Below are 23,596 nucleotides of genomic sequence, written 5' to 3' on the forward strand. Positions count from 1 at the left end.
TGCTGCACAGTGAAAAGGGTTTTCTATTGGGTTTTTTGGTTGGGTTTTTTCTTTTTTTTTTTTCCCTGTCTCTTTATGTGTATGAACCAGATCCTAATAACTTTGTACCTTCCTTATTCTTTAGGGAATTCAGGTGACAGCTACAACTCCCTCAATGCGAGCTGTGAGATTTGAAACTGGATTGATAGAACTTGAACTCTCAAACAGGTTGCAAACCAAAGCAATGCCTGGAAGTAGCAGCTACCTCAAACTGTTTGGGAAATGCCAGGTGGATTTAAATCTGGCACTAGGACAGATTGTTAAACATCAGGTTAGTACTCAACATCTTTGCATGTGGTGTTCTTAATAGCGTGTGATTTAAAAATACATAACCAAGCCAAGAGGCTGTCTTACATTGCCAGTTTTTTTCTGATCTGGCTATGGAGTGAGTGTAAAATGTAGGGAGGCTGGGGAGGGTGTTGGTTTTTGGTTGGTGGGTTTTTTTTTTTTTGAACTTGTTGGTTGTTTTTTTCAGCTTTTTTTTTAATAAAACTTTAAGCATTCTGAAGCACACAGTTGTGGAAATTTACTTCCTGAATACGCATATTACATAATTGTTCAAAATAAATTTTCTCATTTGAGTCAAGAAGGGACTGAAGATGACTTTTCAGAAGATGACTTTTCAGAAGAATTAGCAAGTCTTCATTATGAAGGCTAGTGTACGTGCATGAAAGATGGAAGGAGTCAAGTATGGGGGCTTCCCTCCCCATGTTATTAATATCTTAGAACTAATTAGCCCTTTGCAACAGGCCTTGCTAACTGAGTCAAATTCAAAATTTTTGTTGATACTGCTATTATTTTTAGGGTACATGAATGAAATAATAAGATCAGTCAAGATCCAAACTTGGCTAGACCTACATTTTGACCTAGTTTGTCTTAGTTCGACAGTTTTTTCTCTTGTACTCTTAAACCCAGTGTTACCTAGAATCACTAATTCTATGATATGAAAGTGTTTTGTGATGCCTAGAAACAAACAAATACAAATCTTAGAACCTATAAATGTACTGTCACAATAGAGGATCTGGATATATAAACAGTTATTTTAGTTAACATTTTATGATAAATAAGGGAAATAACACTGCAATCAGAATTTAATGTAAGAAAATTGAATATCCCCAAAGGAGCTTTGGCTAAAAGAGAAAAAACCGGAAAGGAGACATCTTTACTTCTTGTTGTAATTTTACATTTTGTCAAATGCTGTAATTTGAGGTTTTGTTTGTTCTCTATGCCCCCCCCCCCCCCCCCATCCCTGAACTCCTTCCTGCTGCAAACTCCTTCCCCTTCCTATGTTTTGAACATTTTAAGGTTTATGAAGAAGCTGGCTCAGACTTTCATCAAGTTGCCTATTTCAAGACAAGAATTGGATTAAGAAATGCTCTCCGAGAAGAAATTAGCGGGTCATCAGATAGAGAAGCTGTGCTCATTACTTTGAACAGACCAATTGTTTTTGCTCAGCCTGTGGCCTTTGATAGAGGTATTGAAGAGACAATTGCTGCAAATTTGTCTTCGTACTGAGGAAGCTATATATATATATATTTTTTTTTCCAAAGAGGCTTGATTATTTAAGATTTAATATATTTCATGTTAAATCAAAATGTTAGGTAGCTGAGAAATTAGGAGATCTACTGCATGCCAACAGGTTAATAATTCCTAATGGCAAAAATTCCTTTTGCTGAGGTGATTAGTTTTCAGATGGTTTGGAGGAAGCTGCTTTTGTAAGTCTTCACAAATGAATAATGCTGAGAACAGCATTGCTTTCTGTATTTTAACTTGTTAACTTCAATGCTAAATGATTGGCTTTGTCCATCCTGTCCTTTGCAGCATGAGCCTCTTCGCTACATCCTAAATATGTGTGTGTGTCCATTGTTGGGCATCCACTCTCTTAAAGTAGTGGAGAAACCATAAAAATTAAAAGAACTTTAGTGAATGTGCATTTTAAAATTTTTTTTTTTTAATGTCTTGATTTCAAATAAACGTTTCTGTTTTTTTCATAAAGCTGTGCTATTTTGGCTGAACTACAAGGCTGCGTATGACAACTGGAATGAACAGAGAATGGCTTTACATAAAGATATTCATATGGCCACAAAAGAGGTAGTAGATATGCTGCCTGGAATCCAACAAACCTCTGCACAGGCTTTTGGGACCCTCTTTCTTCAGCTGACTGTCAATGACTTGGGAATTTGCCTGCCCATCACGAACACACCTCAGGTAATCAAAATGTCTGAAGCAACGTGACTATTAGTAGTCTTTAGAAATATCCATTTGTATGTGGTACGTAGCTTTTATGTCTGTAAATGTAGTTTTTTCATCACATCAACGCAAAAGTCATAGGATGCTGATAATTGCACTAGTGACATTGCTTGTAATAGAAATGGTGTTCTCATTTATAGAACTAGGTTATGCATGTTTCAATTGGTGTGCATGTTTTGGGGAAACATAATGGATTCTTGTTTACACCACATATGAGCTCAGCACTTTGGAAAGTCCTTGGAAATGTTTCAGATGGAACATACTTTCTTGAAAACTTCCATCACAAAATCCAATTAATCCTTTATTTTTCATATGATTATAGATAGAAAAACTCTGAAAAGTGTTGGATTTAATGTGATGTTCCAACTCGTTTGCTTAATTAAAACAAGGAATGAGAGTATGAATAACTATTTGAGATATATAGATATATGTTTTTTAAACAGTTACTTTTATTTAGGAACTCAGACTGGGTTAAAGAAATTTAAAATGCAGTCATTGACAAAAAGTATATCACTGTAGTACAGGATAAGTCTAATATGTTACACAGGATGATGTATTCTATATTGTGCAGTTAACTAGTTTCTGTATTAAAGTAATTCTTATACACTGCATTGTGCAGTGTGTTAATACAACTTGTTTTGTAAGTGAATATGCACTGCATGATGTTTCTGGAATATCTTTAAGTTTAATTATGAATGGCTCAGTACCGCATTCCCAGGGTAATGCTTTGTGGCCATGCAGCTCCTCCTTTGTTGGCTGTGCAGTTTGCTGAGTTTCTTGACAACCAATGCAACACAATCCAACACATTCCCCAATTTGATATTTAGCTCTGTATATTCTTTGTTCTTCAGATAGAGAGGAAAATACCTAAATCAGTGGACCTAGCTTTCTTGAAAATCTCTGCTTATTCTCAGTTAAAAAACAATTCTGTGCAGACCTATATTCCCTCTGTTCTTCCCTTCTTAGAAATGACTGCAGTTATGCCTGTCTCTTCATATATAAGGTGAAGGTGTGATTTGCACCTCTTAAGTATAAAATTGAAAATATTACATTGCCAGTTGACAGCAGTTTAAAAAATACATAAAGCAGTGGAGCATTATTAGGATAGATAATGTTAGATGGCTTTGAGAGAAAACCTTGGATTCAGAGACTGTTCCTATGTTGAACTGGGAGTTTTCTTAATGGGGAAAAATTCCAGAACAGGAGTGAATCATTTTAATGATGTAGAAGGAAATAGTCATAACACATAGAAATGTGAAGGAGTAGTGACACCAATAACCTAGAAGTCATAATGACATAACATTTTGATTGTGAATCTTCTATCTGGCAGCTATGGACAAAGCAGATGGTGTTTTATGCTCTTAGGTGTTACAAATGAATAGTAAATTATGAAAAATATATTCTGTCTTATGAAGTCTTAAGCTGTATATAGAATAGCATGTTTACAATACTTATGATGGATCAAAAGGAGTCTAGCTTTATAAAAGGGAATATATAGGCTTTTTTGCAGGTAAACAAAATTATAGGCCTTCATATACAAAGGACTGGAAAATAATCAGTCAATCTGTGTATTTAAGACTTTGCAATATTGTAGATATCAAAATAAGCACCAAAAAAATCACATAAAAATTAAAACTATTTTTTATCCTTGTTCAATCAACTCATGTGCAACCCTTCTTCGAGAAAAGAATCAATCCTAGGCTTGTGTTCTGTGGTCGTGGAGTCATATGGTTCATAGCCCTTGGTCATCTAGTCCTTGATCAAACATGGGTTTTCTTTCCTTTCCCAGATAAGCCTGACTGCCGGTGCCCTAATATATTTACAAAATAGGTGTTGCATTTAAGAAACAACAATGCAAGACATTCTACGGACAGGTGTGATGCTTTTGAAACTTGCTGCAGAGAAGGAAAAATACAAGGAGATAGAAGAAGGGGATCAGTTTTCTAATAGGAAAACATCATTTAACGCATGTACAATACCACTTTGACATTGGAATGACCAGTAAATTCTCTCTGTGTTTTTATTTTCCAGTCTAACCACACTGCAGATCTTGACACTGGCTCTGCTTTAGTCCTGACTATTGAAAGCACGTTAATCACTGCCTGCTCCTCAGAGTCTTTAGTTAGCAAAGGTCACTTTAAAAACTTCTGTATCCGCTTTGCTGATGGCTTTGAGACAAGTTGGGATGACTGGAAACCTGAAATAAGAGGAGATCTAGTCATGAATGCATGTAAGTGGGTGTGATTTCGTACTGGACAATAGTATTTCAGATATAAATCCACTTTTACCATTTCCCATGACTTGTAAAACTGCTGAACTTTTCCAAAAAAGAGATAAAGAAAAGAGTTTGGCCTTTTGAAAGCAAAATAAGATGGATCTAAAAGATTGTATTTCTTTGTTTTCCTTTATTAATAAACTTTGTTGCTATATGTCACATTGTAAGCATTTAAGTTCTGTCTGAGAGATGTTGGAAGCGTTGGATGCATTGCTTTTATATAATTTCATAAGATCCCAGTAAGTTTTTAACAGTTTAATATAGCTGATTTTTATTTTTATGTGTGTCTTTCATTATGGTGAAGATTCTAGAATTTATATGGAATTTTAAGTTGATATAAACTTGGATGTTACCAAGTAGATTCACTTTCCTAAATAAGAAAAGTCATTCAATGGGAATTAAAACTAAACCTCCTATCCAACATTACTCATGCTTTAATTGCGGAGGGCAAGAGACTGAGGTGGGATTGGAAGGACTGGTCCAAAGCAACTTTGCCTAATCACTGTATGTGCTTCATATGCTTTATATAGGTGTTGTGCCAGATGGTACGTATGAAGTATGTTCTAGGACAACAGGACAGGCTGCAGCAGGTAATACACTTTCTGAAATAAATCAAGTTCTAGCTAAATAAAGCATTCAAAAAATATGAAATATAAATCCCTTAATTGTGATGTAATTTAATTGGTGGCTTGTTTTTTTGTTTTGTTTAATATCTTGTTTTCCTGGTAAAACTCCTCAATGTTTTTCTCTGGTCCATCTTTTCAAGCTGTTCCAGGTTTTGAATCTCATCAGCAACACTGGTTTTAGGTTTTTACCTGCAGGAGAACACACAGTGTGTATGTGTTTGTTCCTTGGTTGGACAACAGTCCTTTATAACAGCAATGTTGTCCTACTGCTTTCTGTCCTAGAGACTGCGAAGTCTTCCAGTCCTTCTAATGCTGAGACTTTGCATCCTGAGCTCCCATTCCTCCCTCACCTCTTCCAGGGATGGCTTTTATTCTTCCCAAACTCCGTCTCTTCCCAGTCTCTCCTACTGAGTTGTTTGGATGTTGTCCAGAGGCCCCCAAAATACCTTGCAATCTCTGTCTTTGGTCATCATACCTGCTGCTTGCTGCTTCTCATCTCTTTGCCCAAACGTCGCATCTTTGGTGTCTCCTGTCCCTGTAGTTTTGCTCATTGTCCCTAGCTTGGTTTTTTTGTGCTGAGGAGACATAAAAATGAAACACATGCTGCAACTACTAAAAATTTACCTCGCATGGAATTGTGAATGGTGAAAACCAGGATGAATCTATTTAGAAGGAAAACCAGTATCTTCTGTAGTTCTGCTTAAAGCAAGTTCTGTATTTTGATGCTGAAAGGTGGCACTCATAAAAATTCTGGGAAGACAGGGTATTCAGCAGGCACATTACACATATAAGAACATTTTCCAGCATCATTATTCAAGACTTGAAACAGTAAATAGGTCAGCATTTTTACATGCAGATAGACATCCTTTAGGTTTCTTGCTGTTAAAAATCCTGTTCTGGAATAGTACACTTGGCTGCAGTTGTAAGAGCTGAAGTTTGAGATGCTCTTTCCTGGTCATCAGCTTGGCTGAAGGGAATGTATTTTCATTAGGTTTGTGTGTGTACATCACTTGTTCATGAAATACTAACTTGGTAGCTGTGAAGTACTTCCAGCGAGCATTTTCAGTTGTGGAATGTATTTTTATCAGAGTGGGCAGAAAAGTTTGTTCTTTGTAACCGATAAACACTGTTGACTAATACATAACTCAGCGTGGGGCATTTTTTAAAAATGTAAAAACTGGTTAAACTTTTTTTTTTAATACAGAAAGTAGTAGTGCTGGAACCTGGACACTGAATGTGTTATGGAAGATGTGTGGTATTGATGTCCACATGGATCCAAACATTGGGAAAAGACTGAATGCTTTAGGCAACACACTCACAACATTGACAGGAGAAGAAGATATTGATGATATTGCTGACCTCAACTCTGTAAACATAGCTGACCTTTCAGATGAGGATGAAGTTGACACTATGTCTCCCACTATACATGCAGTAAGTGAATCAACAACCGAAATAAGTGCTACTAATTCGAAAAGGCATGACAAAGTCTTCAGTCAAATGGAAAGATCTTAGTCTTGAGTTGTCCAGCATGCTACTCCTTACAGCTCATATAACTCTTGTTGCAAATCAAAAAAGTTTGTGTGTTAGTTTTCTAACTCCATATTTCAAAGGCATCACAGATCATATTTCTACTGGTGTTACGTGGAAATACCAATCTGGATCTGAAAATATGGAGACACAATACCTAACTTCAGGTACCTGAATTGGAAAAGCTGTAGCTGTAGATAGATTTTTTTTTTTGTAGCAGGAAAGTAAGTTACTAACATGAGCAAATTACAAAAAATTCTTTTTTGGTACTTCTACCCAATATACTGCTGACCTTGCTTTTTTGTTTCACATAAAAACATATTAACAGATGTTCTTTAATGGCTATCTTAAATGTCTCTTACCGGCCAACAGTGAAAACGTTTTCCCAAAACACTAATGTTCCTGTTTGTTGTTTAGAAATCAGGTGGAGGTTCATTATGTGGAGATGCACGCAAGCTAACGTTTGGGCAGCGGATTGTAAATCACCTACTGGGTTTGAGCCCCCCAAACCATCGATACTCTGTTCCTGTAGAATATCTATTGGGGTCAGCGAAGTGTGATTCTCTTCAGTCTAGCAGATCACACATGAAAGCAGGCAGATCCTGCTCATGGGGACATGTATGTAGTAGTTACAATGTGTCTAACTGAATGATGGGGTCTGGATCACTGGAAAAAATCCAATCAGCTGCCTTTTGAGACGAAACTGATTTTTTGCATGCACTAGTCCAAATTTGAAGGTGTGAAATTCACTTTGCCTATTGTTAAATCATAGTAACATCCAATTTTTGATGAGGGCATTAATTAGAAATTTTTTTAATTTTTTTTTTAAATAGGAGATTGTTGATCACCGCCGGCAAGGAGCTTCTAGTATCCAAACTGGAGAACAGCGAGGAAGAAAATTTGTGAAACGTTTAGTTGATATTAGAGAACTCAATGAGCAAGCTAAAGTCATTGATGACTTAAAGTAAGTTGGGTTTTACTTTAACTTGCACAAAGTTTGGGAATAACAAACTGCAGCTGGCTTTTTTTCTTCACTGTTCTTATCGCATATCTTGTGGCATTGTGATGGTCAAGTGGAAATCATTGTCTTGTCTTAAAAATAAAAATTGTACTTTTGGATTCCATGAGAAAAAACTATATATGCAAGTACTCTCTCAAATTTCTCAAGTTCTTTCCCAAGTGTCAAATTAGTCTATGTTCTTTCTGGTTTTGCATTAGAATGGCTAATTATAATCAATTTGCTATTGATTCAAAATCATAGTTTCATCTTGATTTATTATCATGATGATTACTTTAACAAAATACATTACTTTGTAATTGTAACCTTAGTCTTGTTCACTGGAAGAAGAAGAAAAATATTTAAATTGACTATGTTTTGTATCTTGTAGGTGATATTTTAAAATTAATTCTTTCTTCAGGGTTTTCTTAAGTACAGCATAGGAGTTTTATTTCAAACTTCATAAATTTCATCTGAAGTTCTTTTATGAATTTTGTTAATAATTTTTTGCAGTCATGGTTTGTTGAGCTTGCCTTCCCCCCACCTCCCTTCCCTAAGACAGACTTAATTACTATAAATGGATCTGTCTGGGATGGGAATACAGAGCTTGGTAATTTTGTGTTAAATAATGAAGCAACATGTTTTACTGCTTGTACTTGGAATAAAATTGCTGTCACCATTCAGAGGGCAATTGTATCTGAACTTTGGATTTTAGGTTAAATGTTTCGTCAATATGAGTTCAAGAATCGAAATTATGTTTTATGCCTGCCTTTTCTCATTTTATGAATGCCCTAGTAAACTGTGATTCTTTCAAAATAGCAATTGCTTTACCTTCTGCAGAAAAAACACACCACTAAATAATTTTTAAAAATCTGTAATCTGCTACAGAAGGCTGTCAGTGGCGTGCCAGGGCTTTGGACTGTTACAGCAGGAGGATTTTTCTTCATCCTGTTGATTTGGGGTCTTTTTGCATGATAGTTTGTCCTACATCTTCTATCTGCTCTGCTAAGTCACTTGGAGACAGAAACTTTAAAATCAAAGAGCCCTCAAAATATTATTCCTGGCAAAAAGTCGTATCATGAAACATCTTCTGCAGCTATATTTGACACTGGTCATAAGTAACTACTGAAAAAAAATGACAAAATGGGATAATTCCCAGGGAAAGCAGAACATCATTGCAACACAGATTTTGAAATGGTGAAAATAATGTCACTTATTTGTGAGATAACTCAACCATGATTTATCCACAGAAAATTAGGTGCAAGTGAAGGAACTATAAATCAAGAAATTCAGCGATATCAGCAACTGGAGTCGGTGGCTGTGAATGATATCCGCCGAGATGTTCGTAAAAAGCTACGTAGATCCAGCATGAGGGTGAGCAGTATTAAGTTACTTTAAAAATATGTTAGCACTTGTGTTGCATATTTCTTTTCTGCCTGTTGATTAAAGCAAAGAAAATGTTAGTAATGGCAAAGGAAGGTTAAGAAAATCAAATAGTTCAAATAGCCTTGTAATAATGGTGATAGGAGAACTGAAATTTCACAGATAACAGATATTATGATGTAAATGGGTTTATTTGCACACTTACAAGAAATAGTCAGAAAATATGTATCTGAAGATGTCATTTACTCCTCTTAGCGGATTTTAAAATGATTCCTTATTGGACCGATGAATGTAGATGCAGAGGCAACCCTCTTAACTGCCTGGGCAAATGATAGATACCTATTGTATTCCACTTGGCATGTGTGCTTTCTATTAAGTACGTTCTATATGTAAATAAACAGTATATTTGCAGAGTTAAGTGATGTAAAAATTAAAACAAGCCACTAAGCATAGACACAAGAAGAGACTGGACAAAAACCAAGCAGTTTTGCTGGTAATCAACAAACATATGTGGCTGTTGTCCCAGACCTTGATAACAAACCTGTCAAAACATTATTTTCAGTGTGTCCTAGTGCATGAGCTCCAAGTATGATGCTTCATTAATAAGAAAAGATCTTTCAAATAGTAATCTGTTTGCAGCTCTTTCTCAGGTGCTCTCATTTTAGTTCATGTTCTTCTGTCACTGTAGTGGTAGCTAGGAAGGGTGTCTGTTGAAGTGGTCAGATTATTAGCTTTGGGTATACTTTTCTCCTGGCAACAGGACAGTAGCAATTCCAGCAAGTCTGAAAAGTGAACCCATATCCAGAGGCAAGATGAAGATGCTGACAAATGCTGATAAGAGATGCATTTTAGCTATTATGGACCAAAAAAATCTTTTTACTTTACTGGCACACTTGTGTAAAATAGTATTTTAGCTTACCAGAGTTTTTGTCTGTGTTCTCAGTTGCTAAATTGAAATACTATTTTTGTTTTAGGCTGCCTCCTTGAAAGACAAATGGGGTCTCAGCTACAAACCCAGCTATAGCCGATCTAAGAGTATTTCAGCATCAGGAAGACCACCTCTGAAGAGAATGGACAGAACAAGGTAAGCTTCTGGCAATTTGAGATCTGTGATAGCAATAACAGCATATGTAACAGCGGAGACATTGGACTTCGGCCCTAAGAGTCCTTTTTCTAGAGGCAGTGGCTGTATGTGGTAGAACTGGATAGGAGGAGATCATTTTGGAAGACGGGCATGTTCTAAAACGCAACTTTTCACCTTTTTTTGAAACTTCTTTTTGAAAGACTTAGTAGTATGCCAAACAAGGAGAAGTTTCCACTTCTACAACAACTTAGGGTTTTCTACACAATTTCAAGACATACTGAAGAAACATATATAAGGAAAAACAGCATAGTGTAATCATTTCAATTTCTACGCTTGTTTTGCAATCATCTGCCTTCAAAAAGGGACTGTTGTAAGGAGAAGAAGAAAGGGAGATTCTTTTTTTTTGTGAATGATAATTTTCTTTTAATCTCTTCACTTGTATAACATGTATTGGTTTTGTTTCATCATTTAATGGCTACTGAGCAAACTGTGGTTGTATAATGATGCCTCCTAGTAAAGTGTTTGCATTGGTTTTAGAATACATGTGTTTGAGTCCATTGCTCCTGTAGATCCAGCTGAAGCATTCAAAGTTTGGAATTAAAAATGTGCTACATTATTATGTATTAAATATAAAAGAATTGAAAATTAAAAAGGTAGAGAGGAGTGTTAGAATTCTTCAGACTGTTTTTTAGTGGTAGAATTCTTTGGACTATGAGAATAGAAATTCTTAATATGAATTTGCTTCAAATTTGAATACTTCTGTAGAAGTGAATAGAAATTTATAAATAATCCAGATGTGAAAATATCAGACAGCAGATATTCCAGCACAAAACCAGCTTTATAAATACTCTAAAGTGAATTTTTCAGGGTGAACTTGAAAAGGAATCTTTCTTCTGAATTAATTAGCATTCTTGATAATTAAAGCAGAACAAGTGTTGAAGGCATGAAGGTTCTAGTTCAAGATCTGTCAGATGAAAACCACTTTCATTTTACCTTTTCACAAGGTTATCTGAAGAGAACCAGAAATTGTATGGAAAAGATAATGGGGCTTTTCTGTTGCTCTATAAAAAACACAAAGTTCTGAAAAAATTAATAAGTACTTTTGTTGTGAATGAAAAGTAGTATGCATATACTATAAGGCCAAATAATGTGTTTCACTTGCATCACAGAGTACATAATCTGCCAACTTGCTTTATGTCCCGTGTGGAAGATCACAAATATCTTATTTTTCTGTAATTTCTGCATGTTGGCTCAGGATTGAAAAACTTGCATAAAGAAATAAGCAGAGATTGGCTAGTGATAGACTACTGGCTAAGTAATGTGGAGTTTCCTTCTCCCCCTACTTTGTACCCTAAGTGCTTCAATTACGATTTTATACTTTCTTCCATAACAAACTCATAAGTACTGACTGTACTTGTTTAACTACACAAACATAAGGGAATAAATGTTTGCATGAACATAAAATCCTGTAGTAAAATTCAATAATCTGTTGTGTTCTGATTTTGCTTTTGCTTATAGCTCTCGACTAGGAGACAGTGAAGACCTCCCAGATATCCGTGTGGATGCTGCGTCTCCTGGGCCAAGAGTAACTTTCAACATACAGGATTCTGTAAGAATTACTTTATATGTCGTATAATTATATTCCCTGTGGCCATTTGGTCACAAGTTCATGAGATAGGCATACTGAGGCAGACCTGAATTGCTTGTATGTTTTTGTGTGTGTGTCTCTGTTAGTGTGTACCTCAAACTATGGATGTGTTTTTAGAACATAGATTTGCTTTGATAGAAGACAGATGTGTTTTGGTTTCTTAACACAGAAATTAACTGAATCATTAGAGAAAATACTTGGAAATTTTTTTTTTTTTCAGGCTGACACAGTAGTAATACAATTGTTTTCAAATTTTTATCAGAAGTGTGCAAAATCATCTAGTATTTTTTTTGTGTTTGAATATATTTAGAGTTTTAGAAGTGGGTATTAGTTTGCTGTAGCCCTACCAGATATATCCTTCTGTGTGTTTGAAATGGATGGTTGAATTGTTGGTTTCGTTTGTTGGTATGTTTTCTCATTTTTAAAATGTTCCTATTATGTTGTTTTTGCATAGCTGAGATTATTGTAATTGTTTTAATTTTTTTTTTTTTCACTTCTAATTAAGTTGAATAAAACAGCTTTGGGGATTGCACAACAATCCAGCTGTCCAGGGGAAGGTTATTTTCAGGTATTTCTGAGAAGAAACAAATATTCTTTGCCAAAGAACTAATTTATCTCACAGGGAGCTGCTTCTCAATGTTTCATCTCTTTTGCAGTCAGCTAAACAGAATGTATATCAAATTTGAAAATATTTAAATATGTAAAGTAAGCAGAAGAACATGACTGATTGTTGATGAACTTTCCAGACTGTTTCTACACCCTTAAGTAGACCTAAAACTTGCCAGTTTTTGTAAAATGAATTATTGGAATTTTGTTTGTATATTTATGAAGACTGATCAAGGCTGATGTAAAGTGACGAAAGTCTAGCCTTGAAATGTGCTTTAGAAGAGGATTTTATTGTGTGTGCCTTCATCTGTTACATTGTGTTCCAAGGTTGCAGCCATCAACACCAGTACAGAATGATTGCTAGGTGGGAGGACAACTTCTCACACTTTATTTCTGTTGGAATTCCCATATTTAATGCAGAGTAAGACATTTTCAAATAATAGCAAGTATGGAATGTGCCAAAACTTAATACCCAGAGAACAAATGGTGGAGTTTAACTGCTTTTAAAAACATTTTTAGGGAAAATAGTAAAGATCTTTTTTTCCTTAAACCCTAACCAAAATCAAAACAAACCAACAAAAGCGAAACAAACAAACAAAACCCCCCAAAACCCCCCAAAAAACCCAACCGAACTCAGCAGATAGAAACGTACTTTTTCTCCCTTCCAACTCTCCTCTGCTCCCAGGAAATAAATTCCAATTTCTGAGAGAGATGGAAATGAAACATAGAAATGTGCTTTGCACATGTAAATATGTTCACATTTAAAAGCTATCCTACCTTTTGTTGTTGTTGCTATATATAAGCCCAGTGAGCTTAAGTTTTGTTGGCATAGCAAAATGCTATCAAACACTTAGAGGTATCAAATGTTGAATATTAAAAAAAAAACAAAACAAACTTTACTGATACTATAGTGCCAGCTCTTCAGCAGAGGTCTAATTTGAGTTTCCAGAGGATGACTGTGCAGCTCTATAGTAACACTGTGTCGGTAGTGCTGGTGTTAAACTAACACTTCTAGATATTTTTCACAGGCATTTTAAGGAGTTAATGTTCGAAAATTGCTTGTGTGGTGCTTTATGTGAGAAACAGGAGGCCCCTTTTGGAAATCTGGCTTGAAGTTCATTTCATGTTAAAGCACGTGTGCCCAAGAGCGCAGCCCAGATCTGCAATCTGGTGCCATACATTCTGTGTTAGCATTCTGCATGCACGTCTCACTAACGCTCCTGGGTGCCTCGCTCCTCTACAAGGTTCATGATGATTTTTACTGTCTTTTGTTGTTTTCTTTCAAAATATTTTTTAAATGTAAATGAAATGTTTCCATTCCTTCCGATCCTATGAATTGGTCAGAGCATGATACGTATTTAGCTAACAGATTGAGCTCAATCACTAGGCAATGGCAAACGTCTCCCCACCAAGCTTTCATTTCTTTCTTTTTCATAATCCGTCTTGCAGTGTCTACACCTGCTCTCTCTGTATTGTGAGGAACTTGGGAGTGAGAGTTTCTCGTAGCACTCTTGCTTTTTTATTTCCACAGCTATCTAATGGATTCGTGATGGAAATGGTATCTGTGGAAATTTAATGTCTTTTTGTCTCTTTATAATCAGTTTCCAGAGGAGACAGAAATGGACCTTTTGTCTGTAACTATTGATGGTCCCTCCCATTACTCATCTACTAGTGAAGGCTCATGCTCGGTATTTGGTTCACCCAAAACTCCGGTAGTCTTCTCACCCGGCATTCCCTTCCAGCCTGAAGAAGGACGCCGGGATGACAGCTTATCGTCAAGCAGTGAGGACTCTGAGAAGGAGGATGACCATGAAAGAGAGAGGACTTATTTTTATAGGAAACCACCGTAAGTAATGGTCCTAAGGAAGAACAAAGAAATTAAGAAAATACACTTGAAATACTGACTTTAAAGCTATGAAATGTGTTACTGATGAAGGAATCAATTTTGCCTGAAGTGTGTATGTGGAAGGCAGGGGAGGTTGTGTTCGACAGAGGTGACTGTGAGGGAAGTAGGAATTCTGATCTGAAAAGGAGGCAACTGTTAGAAATTTCAGGGCTTGGAACAGAATAAAAACTCGGAAAGTGAGGATTTTTGAGGCATGGGGCAGGTTTCAGTGGGACCAAATGACAGATTTGTCAAATACAGCATAACTTTCAGTTCTATCTGGTGATTATACCTCCACAAAGTGCATGTAATAATGTAAATATTTACAAATATGAAAGGTATTATATATAGCTTTTTGTTCCTTTTGTTGATTGAGAATTTAAGAAAGGCTTAGTTCTTAGTTCTTGGGCCCCTCACTACAAGAAGGACATTGAGGGGCTGGAGCGAGTCCAGAGAAGGGCACCGAAGGTGGTGAAGGGTCTGGTGAACAAGTCTGATGGGGAGCGGCTGAGGGAGCTGAGACTGTTTAGTCTGGAGAAAAGGAGGCTGAGGGGAGACCTGATCACCCTCTACAACAACCTGAAAGGAGGGTGTAGCGAGGCGGGGGTTGGTCTCTTCTCCCTGGTAACTAGCGATAGGACAAGAGGAAACTGTCTCAAGTTGCACCAGGGGAGGTTCAGGCTGGACATTAGGAGGAGCTTCTTCACTGTTAGAGTCGTTAGGCATTGGAACGGGCTCCCCAGGGAGGTGGTGGAGTCACCATCCCTGGAGGTGTTCAAAAAACGTTTAGATGTGCCACTTCGAGACATGGTTTAGTGGGTTTAGCGGGCATGGTGGCGTCAGGTATACGGTTGGACTTGATGATCTTTGAGGTCTCTTCCAGCCGTGATTATATGATTCTATGATTCTAAGTGGTAGTACCCTATACTAAGAAAGGATACTTAGTAATGTGTTAATGGAAGAAAAGTTCTTAAAAGATCATATACTAAGTGTAGACATAGCCTAAGAATGCCTCCTACCATCTGTTGAGGTAAATGTCGTCCTACTCTCTAATCCATAATTGTGCCTGTGCAGGAGTACCTCTCGCAAGAAAGCAACAGGCTTTGCTGCTGTCCACCAACTGTTGACTGAGCGCTGGCCCACAACGCCTACCAACAGAAGTATGACTGGCACAACCACGGAGAGGAATATTGACTTTGAACTTGATATCAGGGTTGAAATTGATTGTGGAAAATGTGTACTGCACCCTACAATGCTTCAGCAAGAACATGATGACATTAGTTTACGAAGGTAAGAAACATGTTAGTTAGCTGCCTTATGAAGAAAGAGGTATGAGTACTTTATCCTGCTTTAGCTGTTAAGTCCATCTGGTATTTCCATCACTTAAGTTACAACCATATGTGCAATAATTAATGACTCTTAAGCACTGACCTGTTTGGAAAGCATAGAAGATGTATGCATTAGTTTGTTACCATCACTTTATTGGTAGTAATTATCGCTACTTCATAGCATCACCATAAGCTGCAATTGTTAAGTCCGAGTATGGCATGGGGAGTTGAGTTTGTTTAGCAAAAATCAGCATATGCCTCTCTTCTGTTTTTATTTTTTAAATCATGCTTTATCTTTTTTAAACAAAATGTTAGGCTTTCAAAGCACTTGGATTATTTTTTTTCAGCCTCCAAAGAAGTAATTTTACAACTTGGTGAATCCACATAATGGTTTGACTAATAGTGGGGCTACTAGTCTGTTTTCTCACGATCTCTGAGGGCTCCCGTTATTTTCTAAGTGTAAAAGTATGCTGATATTATGTATATATCTTAATAAAATTCATTTTTTAAAATTATCTGAGGTAGCAGAAGTGCTTTACTTCCAATCTTAGTGAGGTTGGATCTCGTCCTCAGTTTTTAAATTCTCCTTTTTTTCATGTGTATGTGATTGGGGATCTAATGGCAGCTTTACTTTAAAAAATTTGATATGTTACTAATAATATGGTGAATTTTAAGAAACTTATTTGTCAACAAAGATAATTCTTAATAAGTATAGTATGAGGAAATGAGATTTACTTGTTTTAACTCTAATTGTAAAAAATAGGAACAAATGAGACATACTTTTTCTTACTGAGAGGTATACACAGGAGATCTGTAATCGGAAAGCAATTTGGTTCTGCAAAACCAGAGTGTGCAGACAGAAAGGGAGTAGAGGTCACAGGAACTAAAGAGTAAAGCAGAGATTGAAATGTTTCCTTATATAGTTGATACTACAGATTTGTTTTAGTCATCTCTAGGTTTTTTAATAGTAGAAAATATGCACTTATTAATATCATTATTAAGCTTGCTTTAATAAACCGCAGTGTATTTATTTTAGGAGCTATGATCGGAGTTCCAGAAGTTTAGATCAAGAGTCTCCTTCAAAAAAGAAGAAATTTCAAACTAATTATGCATCTACTACTCACTTACTTGCTGGCAAGAAAGTGCCGTCATCTCTACAGACAAAATCTAGTGATGTGGAAACAACAGTGTTTTATATTCCTGGGGTGGATGTAAAGGTAAAAGGAGTGTGTAACTCAGCAGGGAAGCACTTGCTCTTTCTCTCTGCTCAAATATGATTTCAAAGCAAATTGTTACAGTATGTACAAGTTCATATATACAGAGCACCTCAGCAAAATCTTTTTCATTTATATAGATAATGCTAAAAGAGGAATAATGATTTCCGTAAAACTGCATTGAAAACTGATAGATGCTTTTACCCTCATTTTCTTGGAGATGGAAAAAACCTCAAAATCAGAATGGGATAACAGTGATGCCTCAGGTCCTGCCAGTTGCTTTTAGTCAAATTTAGGAATAACTAAACATTCTCTACACCTTTTGTAATGTTCTGTGTTTTTATTAATAGTGTATTATGCACATACAGGAGATGTGAACTCTTGGAATAATTTATTATTTCTATTTTTTTTATTCAACTTTCTGTATGCTGGGGTTTAGTAGTGGAATAGTGCCATCATGCAGTAAGACAGAAAGCAAACTGTGCGGACAGGAACAAATAGTTGGTGGCACACGATACGTATGGTATGACGTAACAGAGCGGAGGAGCAAGCTTTAGGCATTGTTCCTGAATAGTTCATTGTTTCTCTTTCTTTGCTTTCCAGTTGCACTACAACTCTAAAACTTTAAAGACTGAATCGCCAAATACTTCTCGAGGATCCTCTTTGCCAAGAACCCTTTCCAAAGAGTCCAAGCTGTATGGTATGAAAGACACTGCCACATCTCCTTTATCTAGCACTATCCACAGCAAGACTAACACCTTACTTCCTCCCCAACCCCCACCCATCCCATCAGGTACTTATAGACAGTAACCTTCTAAAACTATCATGAATATATATCTTTCCTTCATGTAATCTACTAGCTTTAGATCTGTCTGCGCATTACCTGAAGCAATGTATCTATCAAGTCTTAACTTTTGGCTGCAGAAACCTGATCCCAGAAGCATGAATGCAGTTCATAAAGCTACGTTTTTAGAAATCGCTTCCCAAACCAGTCTCAGTAACATTTCTCTCATAGTCACCATATCCCAGTGATGGGCTGTCACTGCCTTCTCCCTATTTTCATTTAACAAAAGAATGCTTATTACTGGAAAGCAAAGTTTAAGTATCTGTATAAAATGTGAATGTTGACTGCTTTATTCTTCATAATCCGAGGAAAAAAAAATTCAGATGAATCCTTGCTTCCATACATTACACTGTTCATATACTTTCAGCTTTTAAGTGCCTTCTGCTGCACAAGTAATGCGTAAATTATTGCTTTCTGGAACTGGGTTATTTCTTGTAGTACTGAAGCAGCTGTTTAGACGTATTTGTATTAATCAAAATACCAGGCTAGTCTCCTGAACTGTTGCAGGCCCATAAATAACCATGATTTGGAGTAATGTGTTCAAATACTTAAAGTTTTGTTTTATCTCCAATGATTCCTGTTTTCAAGCAGGAATCCATTGTTACATCATGTCAGATCTAGAGGTATGTAGATTGCATCTCCAACTTCTGAGACTCACTATTCTCTCCTTAAGCATTACAATATCACTTTAAAAACAAAGCCAAAATTGTGTCAAATTGATGAGCAGGCAAAATTAATAACTGAAAAAAGTTGTGTTTTTTTTTTTTTAATGAAACCAGCAGAGATGCTGGGGAGAACAGTGAAATGGGGACCCTCCTCAATTATCCATGCTGTTGAACCATTAGCTCTTACTCCTCTAAGGGTCCATCCTCTTTATGGTTACCAAACGTTGTGTAATCTTGGTTTATACTACTTTTTCTCAATTTTGTTCTGTATTTTCCTATCCTCTTTCTAATGTTTGCCTTTTAATTTTTACCATGTCAGGTCCAGTTACTCAGTCTTGTTGGTTTTATGTCTGTAAGCTCTATATTTGGTGGAGGGCTTACAGAAATTGCACTTGTATGATGATATAAATGTCTCCCAAAACTAGGGATTTCAATTACTGTATTTCTGTATGCATTGTATTTTTACAAATATTTATTAGTTCTGAATTGTTTTGAAATGTGTATGTTATTTATATCACTTTTTTATATTAGTTTTCCTCTGGAATGGAAACCACCTTATCTTACTCTCTTTGGTCTCCAGTAAGAGCAAGATAGGACAATCTAGTCAGAGGCACTAGACAGAATAGTTGGCATAGAATGAAAATTCAGTGCTTGGTTTTTTTAGGAAAGAAAAGGATATTTAAGCTCCGTTTTAGTAGTTAATGTTTATATTTTTCTTGGAGAATTTAAAATCAGTGTCTTCATTTATCTATATTCATTCTAATAGCTGTGTTTCATAGAGACAGTAATTGAGCTGGTGCTAATACCTTCCGTGCATATTTATATTTTGGTGAGTGTGGATTCAAGTGGTAGCCTCTTCCACAGATTTAGAAGACAACAGTCTTTTTCTTAGTTTATACTCTGGCTAGCTCCAAACTTTTAAAAACACTGGTTTAGAATCTTTAGTTATTCTTTGCATAAATATAGTAGGACTTGGCATTTACAGTTTTAATTTTTTGATGTATTTTCTCAGTTTAAACTGACATTTGTCCCAGGATCATGTATTTATTTTTCCTAATTCCACTTTCATTTCCACTCAGCTGTGGTTACTTTGCATCATGTATTTGGAGAAGAACTGTGTGTATCTGATTTCAGTGCTATTTTTTAAAAAGCAAAGTGGTGACAATGACATAAGAGTGTCTGGTCAAGAACATGCGCAATGGAATTACAATCAAACATGTCAGACTAATAGTTGTTCTTGCACAGTTTTCTTAGTGAAAACTTATGGCTTAATTTTTTATAACCAATCTGATTTATGCCTTTTCAGATGATGATACAGAGAATTAGAGGAAACAGCTGTTAGTTATGAAATATCTTCTAATGTTTATCAGTTACTGTTGAGTGGTATCGCATTAGACAAATTTATCTTTTAAATGTTGCAGCCAAAGGGAAAGGAAGTGGTGGAGTGAAAACTGCTAAACTATATGCATGGGTTGCACTCCAGTCATTGCCGGAAGAAATGGTGATTAGCCCATGCTTACTGGACTTTCTAGAGAAAGCTCTTGAAACCATTCCAATTACACCCATTGAAAGGAATTACACAGGTAAGTTGCATATTTGTCTTCCAGGACTCTAGGCTTTTTCTTTTTTTATCTTGTGATGGCATTGAGCTGCTCTTCCCTTTAAATTCCACTTTCTAATGAGTTTTTATACTTGTCAAAAGCTGTTAGTTCACAGGATGAAGACATGGGACAATTCGATATACAAGATCCCTTAGAAGAGTCCACAACATCATTAGTATCGTCCACAACATCAGCATATTCATCCTTCCCTGTAGACGTGGTGGTTTATGTACGAGTTCAGGTGAGGTTTTCACTCAACATTCAGTATAGTAGGTAACTTCAGTGACAATCTTTGAGACAACCCATGCATCTAAGTTTGCTTTTTAAAAAATAAAAAATATTTTCAAGTGTCCTTTCTGAGATATTAATTTCTAGTGTGATGATAAAATAGGACTTACTTCAGCAGAACTGCTAGTGTATTTTAGTCCCATGGAGACCAAAGAAATGAGCTATTTTGGGAAGTCACAGAAGTTCTGAGCGTTTTTAGTCATTACTTCTTCCTTGTCTCTTTTGGACTTTTTTTGAAAATACCTTTCATAACTAGTATTTCTATCAGTGGTTTATAGGTACCATTACAAAACAAAAAGAATAATTAAAGATTTTCTCAGTTTATATGGAAAAGTAGGAATGTATGGTTATCATCTACAAGGTATTATTCATACTGCTTAATATTTGATGTGTCTGGGCTTTGTATATGCGTAAGACAGAAGTGTTACCACAAAGTGATTCAGAGCACTTGAGCCTGATCTTAACACTGCTGTTATATTTTTCCACTTAGCTCAAACATTTTTTCCTGGTATAAATTTGATTATGTTCCCAAACTGAACAACATATTCTAACAGATGCTTTTTTTTAATGCCTATGAAAATTAACCGCAACAATCTGTGGCCTCTCAGCTTTTACTTACAAACTCAGCTGGCCAAGAATGTGTTGAGTGGAGCTGAGGCTTTCAGCGTCAGCTCGAATGACTCTGCATAGTTCTCGCATGAGATGAGCTATGAATTGATTTGGGAGGAGGAAGAGATGGGGACATATATGTTCTCTCATGCATCCAGGCTTCTTGTGTCTAAGTTTTTCCAAAACCTGGTCCAAATAACAGCCCTGGTGCTGGAGGGATTGCCTGAAATTAATGCATCTGTATCAATTTGTGTATAGTTATCTTCCTAATTCTAAAACTAGTCTGAAAAGGCTGTAATTTGCTTCGATTTAAAAAATAAATACATGGCACTTTATAAGCCAGATTTGTTCATTGAATGCTCTATTTTTTTTTTTTCTGTCTTTCAGCCCTCTCAAATCAAGTTCAGTTGCTTGCCGGTATCAAGAGTTGAATGTATGTTGAAGTTGCCTTCCCTGGATCTCGTTTTCTCTTCAAACCGTGGAGAACTGGAAACGTTAGGCACAACGTACCCATCAGAAAATGTGTCAATTGGTGGCAATACTTCACAGAGTGGCTCAAAGAATACAGTTAGTAAATCTGGAGCACCAGGTAATATGTATATGGATGTTTATACTATATACAGCTTGTAGCATAAACAAATATAATGTTCTGGTGTCTAAAATTAGAGAAGATAAGCTTTTACTCACCTTAAGGCTAGACATTTACACATTAGTGAGTTCAGTAGGATTTCTTCATGTTGCATCAGTTTCCCTTAAAAGCTTGCACAGATACAGTATATTGGAGTTTTTTGTCCATTGGTTAAGTAAGTTCATTATCTCTTATAGCTAGCATCAATACATAGGATACTTAAGGTGCATTGCTGCTACAAGGGCATAATTTGATGTGCATTTGATCTGTGTAATATTGCTGTTAACAGTATTATTTCACGTTTGAAAATGCTTTCATACTAAAACTAACTTTTGCAAAAAAAAAAATAATTTGATTTCAGGTTCATCACCTGGACTAGGCAGCCCTCTTGGCAGAACACGGCACAGCAGCAGTCAGTCAGACTTGACTACTTCTAGTAGCAGCTCTTCAGGCCTGAGCTTTACTGCCTGCATGTCTGACTTTTCCCTCTATGTGTTCCATCCATACGGAGCTGGAAAACAAAAATCTGCTGTTACTGTTTTAACCCCTGGATCAGGAGCCTTAGGTACAAAACAAGTTTTTGTTTGCTTTAATGAACGTTGTTCAAGTTTGGCATGGTTTTCTGAACTGAAGATTTGAAAAGGTCACAGAAGATTAAACTTTTTCCTTTCTATTTCTAGGTAATGTAGATGAGGAACCAACTTCAGTCACTGGCCGGAAGGATTCTTTGAGCATTAACCTTGAGTTTGTGAAAGTCAGCCTGTCACGAATAAGGCGTTCAGGAGGTTCCTCGTTTTTTGAGAGTCAGTCTGCAAGCAAAGCTACCAGCAAGATAGATACTACATTGATAAACATATCTGGTAAATGCTTGTTTCATTTTAATCCCATCTATTTAGCTAATTAGAGAACTGCTTTTCCGGTGATAGACTTTACTCTCAGCAGCTTTTGTAGATGTTATATAAGCAACATCTACTTGTAGTGTGTAATAAAAGTTTTTTCTCTTTTTGAGTTAAGTAGGGATCTATACATTGAATTTTAATAGTACTTGGACTACTTATTTGCAGATGCACCTTTTTAGCCTCCTGATTCATTTAATGTAACTAAATGGGCTTGTGCAGATACATCTCTGACATCAGTCTGTGTGACTTGAATATTTTGAGATTGTACTGGCTGTGGCTAGGATGGAGTTACCTTTCTTCTTAGCAGCCCAAATGGTGCTGTGCTTTGAATTTCTGGCTGAAACAGTATTGATAACACACCAATATTTTGGCTATTGCTGAACAGTGCTTGCACAGCCTCAAGGCCTTCTCTTTCCCACTCTGCCCAGGAGGTCACACAGCTAGGACAGCTGACCCAAATTGATCAAAGGGATGTTCCAGAGCATATGATGTTGTGCTCAGTAATTAAAGCTCAGGCAAAGGAGGAGGAAGCGGGGATATGGGCGATTATCGCATTTGTCTTCCCAAGCAGCTGGTAGGTGTGCTGAGGCCCTACTTTCCAGCAAATAGCTAAACATCTGCCTGCCAATGGGAAGCAGAGAATAATTTTTTTTTTTCTTCACCTGCATGCACAGCTGATGCTTTGCCTGTTAAACTGTTGCTACCTTAATCCACAAGTCTCCTTGCCTTCCTTCTGTTTTCTCCCTCTCCCACAGGAGAGTGGAATGAGTGAGCAGCTCGGTGGGCATTTGGCTGTTAGCCAGGCCAGCCCACAACAGAGATAAAGCCTAAATTGTTTGTGTTTAGTCAGCTTTAAGTTACATGTCATTTTAGTTCTGTCGGATATTATCAGAAGGAAGTGATTTCAAGTCATTATTTAGTAGTAATCTTAGCATGTCAATTTTATTATACGGTCTTAGCATGCAAAAGAGGGTGGTTATTTTCCACCTAATGGCACAATGTTTATTTTTCTTCAGATATAAAATGCCATAGTATACATTAGCTTTGTACCTGAGAGACTAGAGTCTTTGAATAGTATTGTTTCTTGAGCAGTATTTATGCTGTGCATTTTTTAACCCTGTCTTGAAAACCACAAGATCTTTATAGATATATCTTTATAGATATATCTTAGATTTTTTACATATATTTTTATATTGTTTT

General features: G+C 36.4%; 1 protein-coding gene across 1 annotated transcript in view; it reads left to right on the forward strand.

The window, feature by feature from the left end:
* The window catches only part of LOC104161413 (uncharacterized protein KIAA1109-like), a gene marked incomplete at both ends in the record, with an annotated part of 46,482 nt that extends 24,125 nt beyond the window's left edge, over window positions 1-22,357 (forward strand). The window contains 21 exons of the mRNA XM_009699848.1: window positions 125-310; window positions 1,345-1,513; window positions 2,036-2,247; window positions 4,321-4,519; window positions 5,095-5,154; window positions 6,395-6,621; window positions 7,135-7,335; window positions 7,551-7,681; window positions 8,965-9,088; window positions 10,072-10,181; window positions 11,700-11,790; window positions 12,335-12,397; window positions 14,037-14,281; window positions 15,395-15,610; window positions 16,685-16,865; window positions 17,466-17,655; window positions 19,793-19,954; window positions 20,074-20,213; window positions 21,257-21,458; window positions 21,859-22,062; window positions 22,178-22,357. Of these exons, the coding sequence (XP_009698150.1) occupies window positions 125-310; window positions 1,345-1,513; window positions 2,036-2,247; window positions 4,321-4,519; window positions 5,095-5,154; window positions 6,395-6,621; window positions 7,135-7,335; window positions 7,551-7,681; window positions 8,965-9,088; window positions 10,072-10,181; window positions 11,700-11,790; window positions 12,335-12,397; window positions 14,037-14,281; window positions 15,395-15,610; window positions 16,685-16,865; window positions 17,466-17,655; window positions 19,793-19,954; window positions 20,074-20,213; window positions 21,257-21,458; window positions 21,859-22,062; window positions 22,178-22,357 (3,493 nt within the window). The remainder of the gene's footprint in view (window positions 1-124; window positions 311-1,344; window positions 1,514-2,035; window positions 2,248-4,320; window positions 4,520-5,094; window positions 5,155-6,394; window positions 6,622-7,134; window positions 7,336-7,550; window positions 7,682-8,964; window positions 9,089-10,071; window positions 10,182-11,699; window positions 11,791-12,334; window positions 12,398-14,036; window positions 14,282-15,394; window positions 15,611-16,684; window positions 16,866-17,465; window positions 17,656-19,792; window positions 19,955-20,073; window positions 20,214-21,256; window positions 21,459-21,858; window positions 22,063-22,177) is intronic.
* Window positions 22,358-23,596: the final 1,239 nt, after the last annotated feature.

Source organism: Cariama cristata, unplaced genomic scaffold, assembly GCF_000690535.1.
Source record: "Cariama cristata isolate BGI_N322 unplaced genomic scaffold, ASM69053v1 scaffold435, whole genome shotgun sequence".
NCBI classification, from domain to species: Eukaryota; Metazoa; Chordata; class Aves; order Cariamiformes; family Cariamidae; genus Cariama; species Cariama cristata.